General features: G+C 43.0%; 1 protein-coding gene across 1 annotated transcript in view; it reads right to left on the bottom strand.

Annotated features, from left to right (window-relative positions):
* PIK3C2B (phosphatidylinositol-4-phosphate 3-kinase catalytic subunit type 2 beta) overlaps positions 1-10772 on the bottom strand; it is a 57951-nt gene that overhangs the window by 14535 nt on the left and 32644 nt on the right. Inside the window, exon 23 of the mRNA XM_042783000.1 lies at positions 9592-9728. Within this exon, the coding sequence (XP_042638934.1) occupies positions 9592-9728 (137 nt within the window). The remainder of the gene's footprint in view (positions 1-9591; positions 9729-10772) is intronic.

The following is a 10772-nucleotide window of genomic DNA, read 5'->3' as shown; positions in this document are numbered from 1 at the left end:
GCAATCCTACTTCCGTAGTGATACTGCCTCGGAAACCCAAGGAGGGGTCGCTATGAGTTGGGGCCGACTCGACGGCACATAACAACAACAACATACTTGCCTAGTCTAGAGAGTTAATATAAGTGGGATTATACAATTTGTTCTTTTGTGACTGGCTTATTTCATGCAGCATAATGTTTTCAAGGTTCATCCATGTTGTAATATATATGAGAACTTTATTTCTCTTTTTGCCTGAGTAATATTTACACATGATAACTTTTATATGTACTAGTGCACTGCAGGAGGCATTTTACATTTGTCACCTAAATCTATTCTCACAATTTGATAGGATGGGCATTATAATGCCCATTTGACAGATAGAGAAAATGAAGCTCAGAGAGATTAAGTAATTTTCCCAAGGACATATAGCCATTCAATCTTGGAACTGAGATTTGAACACAGGTTTGTTTGACTCCAAACCTTGTGCTGCTTCTCCTAGACAATCTTTAATGCAGTCCCTTATATTAGTACAATATTTGATAGTTTCAAAGTATTTTCATTGCACAAAGACCAGTGGAATAGAATTGAGAACCAGAAATAAATCCATCCATCTCTGGGCAATTGATTTTTGACAAGGAGTCAAAGTTCATTCAGTGGAGAAGAAGCAGTCTCTTCAACAAATGGTGCTAGTAAAATTGGATAGCCATGTGCAGAAAAATGAAACAAGATTTATACTTCACCCTATACACAAAAACCAACTCAAAATGGATCAAAGACCTAAATGCTAAAGCTAAAATTATAAACATCTTAGAAAAAAACATAGAGACAAAACTACAGGACTTAATTTTTTTACAAAAATAAATGATCAAACACAACTACCAATGCATGAACAATAGAAGTCAAATTAGATAACAGAGAGGACACTCCCTGAAAATTAAATCCTTATGCTCATCAAAAGACTATCAAAAGAGTAAAAAGAGAGCCTACAGATTGGGAAAACATCTTTGGGAACAACAAATCTGATAAATGCCTAATCTCTAAAATATATAGAAAACTTCAACAACTCAACAACAAAAAGACAAACAATCTAATCAGAAAATGGCAAAGGACATGAACAGACACTTCACCGAAGAGGACATTCAAGTGGCCAACAGATACATAAAAAGATGATGGCAATCATGAGCCATTGTTGTTGTTGTTATTTGCCGTCAAGTCAGCCCCGATGCATAGCGACCCCTCCTTGGGTTTCTGAGGCAGTATCACTATAGAAGTAGGATTGCCCAACCTTCCTTCTGAGGAGTGGCTGGTGGGTTTGAACCGCCAGCCTTCTGATTAGCAGTCAAGTGCCTTACGCACTATGCTACCAGAGCTCCTTCATGAGCCATTGTTGTTGTTGTTATGTGCCGTCGAGTCAGACCTGACTCATAGCGACCCCTCCTTGGGTTTCCAAGGCAGTATCACTATGGAAGTAGATTGCCCCATCTTCCTTCCGAGGAGTGGCTGGTGGGTAATTAGAGAGATGCAAATTAAAACTACAATGAGATACCATTTCATCTCTGCAAAAATGGCACTAATGAAAAAAATAAAAACAGAAAACAACAAATGTTGGTGAGGATATGGAGATATTGGAACACTTATCCACTGCTGGTAGAAGTGTAAAACAGTACAAACCACTACGGAAAACAGTATGAGCTTTCTCAAAAAAAACTAGAAATAAAACTACCTTATGATCCAACAATCCCACTGCTAGATATATACCCTAGAGATCCATACTAAAGACACAAGACATATGCACACCTATGTTCACCATAGCATTATTAACAATAGCTAAAAGATGGAAACAATCTAAGTGCCCATCAATGGATGAATGGATAAACAAAACATGGAACATATGTAGAGTGGAATACTATGTAGCCATGGTGCAGTGAATTACTTGGTATGGCTCTTCTAGCCATGGTCTTTGTGATTCCTACCAGATGACTGAGTGGATCTATGTAAATGTGAGGTGCTTTGTGGCCTACCAAGGGGACTGGATAGCTTCTTAATAATGTAAATAAGGTACATGGCACCCTGTGGAGTGGGATCATGGAAAGAAGGTATATGGCACCCTAATGTGGGAATCAGTCAGTTTTGTCATTGCAGTAGACTTAAAATGAACCCTCCCAGAGGCAAAAGGGGGATCTCACTGCCATCAAGAGAGAAGGGCCAGAGGTAGAGTGGAGCATGTCCTTGGACCGAAGATCCCTGAGCCGGACCTCCTTGGCACAGACAGAGATGGCAGAGAGAGATGGCAGCAGAACCAAGAGACCAGCATGAGATAGAGCGGTGGGCTTGCCAGCCCACAGAGCAAGAAAGCTGGGTGGGTGCCTTTGTACAGGAGGCTTGCTGGCAGAGTGGGGGTACACCTAGCTATACCTACTGGCAAAGCTAAAAGAGCTTTGTAACACTTGCCTGAGCAGGGCAGAGGCCAGGCCAAGAGTCTAAGGGCCAAAGAGGTGTGACTATGGGCATGGCAGAGGGGAGGCTGTCCTGATCAAAGAATTGTATCCTCAGCATTCCTGGACCTGAATTGTAACCTGTTACTTCCCTAAAAAACTGCATAATTGTGAGTACTGTCTATGAGTTCTGTGCAGCCATTGCAACAAATTATCAAATCTAGCAGGTAAGTAGTGAATGCTGTGGGAAGGATGGTTAGTGTCAGAATTGGTAAAAAGGCTGGAGAGTGTAGCATGTCTGTCCTCACAGGAATCAGCTTTGGGCTGTTGGTGTTGATCCTCCTCTCTTCCCATTGTGAAGTTAGAGGAGGTCAGAGGATGCTGCCCCCATGTGCTTTTCACAGTAGCCATAAGGAATTAGAATGAGTTCTCAAAATATGTGGGTGAAACTGGAGATTATGCTGAGTGAAATAAGTCGATTTCAAAAGGACAAATACTGTATGATTTTACTCTTGTTAAAAGACAAAATAGGTATACATACTGAAACCGATGTTTACTGGTGGTTACCAGGAATGGTGAGGGGAGGGTGGACCACCTTCTAGAGAGTAAACATTTGCTATATGGGGGGACAAAAAATATAACACCAAGTGTGTATAAAGTGTGCACAGCCGGACAAGGTAAATGATGTCATGAAGAAGTAAGCAAAAAAAGAAGACCTTTTTGGTAAACACTAGGACATATACAACTGTGCATCAACAACTTAATAATAAGGGCATGGACATGTGTATGTACACATGCATACAAGTGTATGGGTATGTATATGTGTATATATAGGTGGCTATATAGGAGCTCTGGTAGCATAGTGCCTAAAGCATTTGACTGCTAACCAGAAGGCTAGCGGTTCAAACCCACCAGCCACTCCTCGGAAGGAAGATGGGGCAATCTACTTCCGTACTGATACTGCCTCGGAAACCCAAGGAGGGGTCGCTATGAGTCGGGTCCGACTCGATGGCACATAACAACAACAACAATATATAGATATATCCATATGCAGGTGATATGTAAATGTAAGTGTATGTATCCATATATATTCATATATACAATAAAGCACATGGGGGCACAAACACAGGTACATATTAAACACCTTACAGGATTGGTTTATGGGGTCAGAAGGTTTATGAACATAATCTCCTGGGATAACTAAGTGAATTGGCAGAATGCAGTATTTAAAGTAAGTATAGGAGCTCTGGTGGCATAGTGCCTAAGGCATTTGACTGCTAACTAGGTATGTTCTTCATCCTAGTTGGGTTAGTAGCAACTAGTGTCATGAAAGCTTGCGAGCAGCCATCTAAGATACAGCTATTGGTCTCTATGCATCTGGAGTAAAAGAGATTGAAGGAAAGCAAAGAATCAGAGAAGAAACTAATCCACAGGACTAATAGTCTGCACAAACCACAACCACATCGACCCTGAGACTAGAAGAACTAGATGGCACCCCGCGACCACTATAAACCATTCTGATCAGAAACACAATAGATGGATCCTGATAGAGTGGGAGCAAAATGTGGAACAGAACTCAAATTCTTAAAAAGTCCAGACTCATTGGACCATTTGAGACTGGAGGACTCGCCAAGACTATTGCTCTGAGATATTCTTTAAACCTTGAACCAACACTATCCCATGAGTCATCAAATTACTTCCTATGAGAGCAAATGGTCAACACTTACTCTAAAGCAAAGACAAGAAGAAAGGGGACAGGGAAACTACACTACTGGATACCGGAAAACCAGAATAGAAACAATGAGAAAGTCCACAACTATAAAATGTAACCGACATCACTGAACAAATTGTAGAAATCGTTCAATGGGAACCTAATTTGCAGTGTAAACTTTCACTGAAAACACACACATACACACACAATTACATGTGTGTGTATGTATATGTAGATATGTATGTATAGATGCATATTTTTTAAGTGCTTTCATTGATGTCATTTTTCATCACAACTATCCTGGCATGGTTCACTCATTAATTCTTTCAACAAATATTTATTGACCCTGCTGACAATTCTCCTGCCCATCTTCTTGCCCCAAATAAAACTCCCATTCTCAGAGTTCTTGGTAACAATTAACTGCTAATCTAATTAAAGTCACTTCACTCCAAAGAAGAGCTGAGACAGCTTAACACTTCTAGGGAGTGTTTTATACTTAAAAATCTGACAACTCTAGTTGGTAAAATGTGTTAGAGATATTTTTAAGTTTAAAGTAGGGGGAGAAGGATCCATCTTATCTAGTCTGATCAACATCTGTCCAGGAAATAAAAATACATGGAATCGGCACTACCCTGTACTTTGTGAGGTTTTAGAATTCTCAAGAACTCAAGAAAGTCTCATCAGCAGAGGGCAATAGCTGTCAAGGTCGAGTAGGGAGGGACAAAACAGGGAAAGAGAGAAAGCTTCCCAGATGTAAAACACCCACCCTCTCTCCTTCCACAAATCTCCATCCATCCATCCTTCAAGGATCCTCCTTGAATCCCAGAGCTTCCCAAATCAGTTGACTCCTCCTCCTCCTCCTTTGAGCCCCTACAAATTCACTGCCAACACCATTCACACAGTGCTTAGTCTATACTCCCCCAGGGTTTGTTGTCAGCTGCCATGGAGTTGGCCCCCAACTCTGGTGACTTCATGCACAAAGGAAAAAATGCTGCCAGGTCCTACACCAGCCCCATGATGGGCTGCAGATCGGACCATTGTGATCCATGGTCTTCTCTGGTTGATTTCTGGAAGTACATTGTCAAGCCTTTCTTTCTAGTTTGTCTTAGTCTGGAAGCTCTGCTGAAACCTGCTGAGCACCATAGCAACATGCAAGCCTCCAGTGATGAGTGGTGGTTGTGCATGAGGTACAGTGGCTGAGAATCAAACCGGGGTCTCCTGCATGGAAAGTAAGGGTTCTACCACTGAACTGCCACTGACACCCATCTCTCACAGTTAAGAGATTTTATATCCCAAGTACATTATAAGCTCCCTACAGTCTTCTTAGGAGCTCTGGTGGTGTAGTGCCTAAGGCACTTGACTGCTAACCAGAAGGCTGGAGGATCAAACCCACCAGCCACTCACTCCTCAGAAGGATGATTGGGCATCTACTTCCATAGTGATACCGCCTCAGAAACCCAAGGAAGTGTCACTGAGTCGGATCCGACTCGATGGCAATGAGTTTGGGGTTTTTTTTGGTTACAGGTTTCTTGGCTGTTCCAGAAGGCTTGTTTTAAAACCAGCCACACACAGAAGGCACCCTAGCCCTGCTGCCTGTTGTATTATAAATGGATGATTAATCCAAAGGAAACTAAGAATGGAAAGTCTATAAAGATATCACAGAATTCCCCTTCTGGAAGAAAAAAAGACAATTTCTACGAAAGGGAAATACATATATGAATGAAAAGAAATTACTTGCTCAACAAGTAATACAACCCATCAGCTCCCAGTCCTGATCTTCAGCTCCATCAAATTGCTTTCCTGTCACAGATACTCTTTCTTCCATAAATGAATCCTATTTTGGCTCACAAAATACAGCTGTATGCCTGTGGAAAGATGACTAAATACTTATCACCTCATTAAGTTATGCAGGGTGTTAGTTTCTTGCAGGCAAGGAGTCTCATCATATAATGGGACACTCTCTTGATTTAAGGAGCTTCACTTGTAGGACACAGGGGAATATTTTTTTAATTTTGATTGTGATTTGGATGAAAGTTTACAGAGCAAACTCATTTTCCATACAGCAGTCTATCACATTTTGTTTCATGACATTGACTGCAGTCCCCACAATGTAACAGTTCTCTTCCCTGTGTCCTTCTTTCCTATGCATTCCTGCCTCGTGAGCTATCTCCCTGGGAAAATACTGCCCTTCTGATCTTCTTAACTGATCATTCTAATGAGTATATCTACCTGATGTAAATGTTCACCCCATATGCCTGTCTTTTGTTTGGCTGGAAGACACGGAAGTGAGTTCAATTCCAGGCCTGAAGGGTGACTAGGGGCCAGGTTCCAGCAGACACAGGGGAATCTCTTTGATGAATAGCTGGACAACAGAAAACTATCTCTAGTTCTTTTCTCCTGAAAGCCAACACAAGGAACTACAAGATAGAAGAAGCTATCTTTCATAGACCAACATGAAACATTTACTGGTAAATGTTTAGACTGTTGGAGGTGGCAGGGCCTTACTGTTAGTTCACTCCCCTATTCTCATAGATGAGGGAATTGAGACTCAAAGAAGTACATTGATTTGCCCCAAAATTGCAGCAGGCAGATAATATGATGAGAACTCAATTCTTTGTATTATACTATGAGTATTTTCACCTGATGACATTGTGGTGGTTTATTTGTTTGTTTGTTTTAATGTCTGGGTAAAAGACCTCCAGTGGCATAGTGGATGAGGCATTTGGCTGCTAGCCAGAAGGTTGGTAATTCAAACCCGCCAGCTACTCTGTGGAAGGAAGACGAGGAAATCTACTTCCATAAAGATTTACAGCCTTGGAAACCCAATGATAGTCACTATGAGTCAGAATTGACTCGATGGCAGTGGGTTTGGTTTTTGTTTTATTTTTATGCAAATATAACCTCCCTCCACTAAAAGCCCCTCTATGCTTGGAAAGAATATAGATTCTTCCCCCTCACCTCCACTGCAGTGCAGTGAATTGCTTAATATGGCCCTTCTAACCACAGTCTGGGAGCTCTGGTGACATAGTGCCTCAGCTATTTGACTACTAACCAGAAGGCTGGAGGTTCAAACCCACCAGCTACTCCTCAGAAGGAAGATGGGGCAATCTACTTCCATAGTGATACCACCTTGGAAACCCAAGGAGGGGTTGCTATGAGTCAGGTCTGACTTGACGGCAGTGAGAGTTGAACCACAATCCTTCATTTTGTAATATATTGTAAATCTTTGTATGCCTGTTTAGGATGGGATGTACCTTGAGTCCCACCTTGCTGGTGTGACTCAAGTCACCACCTTAGTTTCCTTGAAGGTATATATATGTGAATGTTTTGGCAAAGTCACTCTCTCTAGTGAATTTGCTCTATAAATTTTCACCCAAATCACAGTTTAAAAAAAAAAAAAGTCGCTCTCTCTTGCTCTGGATCCTGCTTCGGTTTGTCATCATCTCACCCCTGGATTTGAGACAGCAGCCAGTTGTTTGACCTGCTGATTTGGTTTTGCCAGCCCCTGCACCCACCTGAGTGAGGAAAGTCCTCCAGACTTATGCCTGAGCCCTAGATTTGGGACTTGTCAGACCCCCTGCCTCTACTACTGAGTTGAACCGTTTCCTTGCAGTGTGTGAGTTCTGTGAGATGTTACAGCAAAATAGGGGAAGGAGCTCTGGTGGCATAGTGCCTAAGGCCCTTGACTGCTAACCAGAAGGCTGGCGGTTCAAACCCACTAGCCACTCCTCGGAAGGAAGGTTAGGCAATCTACTTCCGTAGTGATACCACCTAGGAAACTCAAGGAGGGGTCACTATGAGTCAGATCTGACTCGATGGCAGTGTGTAATGTAAATGTAATGTAATGGTCCCTCATAGGGACCGCCTTGTGCTGATCTTTCTAAAAGAAAGTATTCCAGCACCCACATATTATTTATGTTCCATGTTTTTCTCAAGCACTGAATACCCACCATGCAGCGGCACTGTGCTAGGTGTTGAAATTATGCTTATCCGCACCAATGTAACAAGCACCATAATAAATGTGAGAGATGTAAGAAATAAGAACACACACAGAGAAATTAACTCTGTCCTGGGGTATCAAAGGGGGTAGGTTTGGAGGGATGAGGAAGGGAAAAATGGCATTCCAGGCAAAGGGAATACCATTGTCTAAAGGCACAGTGCTGTGTGATACTGCCTCGGAAACCCAAGGAGGGGTTGCTGTGAGTCAGGTCCGACTCAACAGCACATAACAACAACAACATCTCTTCTACTCTTCCAACAAATTCTTATTCTATAAGGTACTACTGAACCCCTCTGAGCACAGGAGGAACTGAATGGATGCATGACCAGAAGGGATATAGCAGGTTGTCAAAAGTTGGCCCCTCTCCTCCAAAACTCTGATGGAAAGGTCCCTGTGTGGTGCAAAAGGTTTGCACTAGACTAGTGGCATCACTAGGTTTGGTGTTACCCAGTGTGGTAACCCATGGTGTTACTTAGCCTCCCTTGTGAGCAGAGTGGCGCACTTCAGTCAGTCCCATGCAGGGCCAAGAGCTATGTCATGCAGCCATGCTGTGCAGCACCATCCCTTTCTGCCTGCCACCCATGGCTCCTCACAGCTCCTCCTCTCCTTTCTCATTGCCCAAGGCAGAGACCCACCCCTCTCTGTACACCCCCAACCCTAGGTACAGTGGCCCATCTACACCCTGACTGGCAGGTGAGGGGTGTGGGTGGTGAGGTGATGACTAGTTATCACACTGGATGTGGGGGTGGAGGGCAACAGTGGCAGCAGCCATGGTGATGAGTTACCACACTGGGTAATGAGTAATACCAACCCTAGTGACACTACTGCCTTGGCCTTGGCAGCCCCTCCCCCTACAACACCAGCCCATCTGCTGTGTGAGGGTGGCCTCACTTATGGGCCCTGGGGTCATTTTGGTGTCACCCCCTGACAGTGTCAGGGGATACAGTCCACATTCCAGTATCCCCCTAGTGACACCACTGTGCTCAGTTGCTAACCAAACCCACTGCCGTCGAGTCAATTCCGACTCACAGCAACTCATAGCTAGGTTTCTGAGGTGGTAAACCTTTATAGAAGTAGATTGTCCCATCTTCCTTCCTCGGAGCAGATGGTAGGTTTGAACCATCAACCTTCTAGTTAGCAGTCAAATGTCTTAGGCACTGCACCACCACACAGAAGGAAGCAAAAACTGAGGGAAGACAGATGTAATGTGAAGATGATGGCCAAGAAACTGAGGCATGCTGGGGCTACTGAAGCTGAAGGAGGCGAGGATTTTCCCCCAGAGCCGGCACAGAAAAAGACTTCTCCAAGAGCCTGTGTCCTGAATTAGGACTTCTAGCCTCTTGAGAAAATAAATTTCTATTCTTTAAAGTCACCCACTTGGTAGTATTTCTGATACGGCAACTAGGAAAATAAGATAACAGGTATGTGCCAGTCAGGCACGTTGCACCCCAGCACACAGAGCCTACCTTCTCATACTCGTCCTCCCCAGGATTGTGTTTCTGCAGCCAGTCAGCCAGGGGCCGGTCCTTGAAGGAGCCGGTCACCCCGTGCTCCACCTGGATCTTGCGCAGGGTCTCGGCATTGGGGATCATCTCCACCATCCCTGAGAGAGAAGGAATCAGTATTTCCCTTCAGAGCAGAGTGAGGGAGCTGTGGTGAGAGGACTATGAGGGCTTTGTAGGATGCTTTCCTATAAATTGAGCTTAAAGGCAATTGGGTAAAGTCTAATAATAAGGGCATGAACCTGGGGAAAACGTTAGAAGTTGAAAGGAAGATCACGCCCCAAATCTCATATTCCATCCTGTGACCTGCTAGTTTTCCAGTGCATAGCTGCTGCTCTTTTTCGATTTTCGCATTTTATAACATAAAATTTCAAATATATATTAGAGAAAATAGTATTATGAATTCATAAATTCATATGAACCATTACCCACCTTCAAAAGTTATTAACATTTTTACTGGTCTGATAGAGCCTGGTGAAACCCCCAAGACTATGGCCCCTAGTCACCCTTCAGGCCTGGAACTGAACTCACTTCTGTGTTTGCAGCCAAACAGACGGGCCTACAAGGTGAACAATTATACCAGGTAGGTGTACTCCTTAGAACAATCAACCATGGGAGATCAGAGGGGCAGCATTTGCACAAGGATAGATCAGAGGGCAGGAATGCATAGGAAAGAAGGACACAGGGAAAAGGTAATCTCAGGGAGGAAGTGGGAAGAGAACTGTTACATTATGGGGATTGCAAACAATGTCATGAAACAAAACGTGTATGCACTGCTGTATGGAAAATGAATTTGCTCTGTAAACTCTCACCCAAATCACAATAAAAAAAAAAAAGTTATCAACATTTTGCTAATTTTTATCTAGTTCACTCACCCAATCTGCTGCTTTTTTCCCCCCCCTTTTTCCTGGCTAGAGTATTTGAAAGCTAATTCCAGACACATCATTTCACTCATAAATACTTCAAGTATATAACTAACACGGACACACTGCCAGACCATTGTCATATCCAAAAAATGAGCATGCATTCCTGAATATGACCTAATACCTAGTGTATCTTCAAATTTCCCCAATTGTCTCAAAAAAAAAGTTTTGAAAGTTAAGTTGAATCAGGAGCCAAACAAAGTCTATATAATAGGTGTGGTT

This window comes from Orycteropus afer, unplaced genomic scaffold, assembly GCF_000298275.1.
Source record: "Orycteropus afer afer isolate SDZICR_OR568_19922 unplaced genomic scaffold, OryAfe1.0 scaffold00572, whole genome shotgun sequence".
NCBI classification, from domain to species: Eukaryota; Metazoa; Chordata; class Mammalia; order Tubulidentata; family Orycteropodidae; genus Orycteropus; species Orycteropus afer.
Note: the sequence above shows the minus strand (reverse complement) of the source record. Positions and strands in the feature narration are given on the sequence as shown.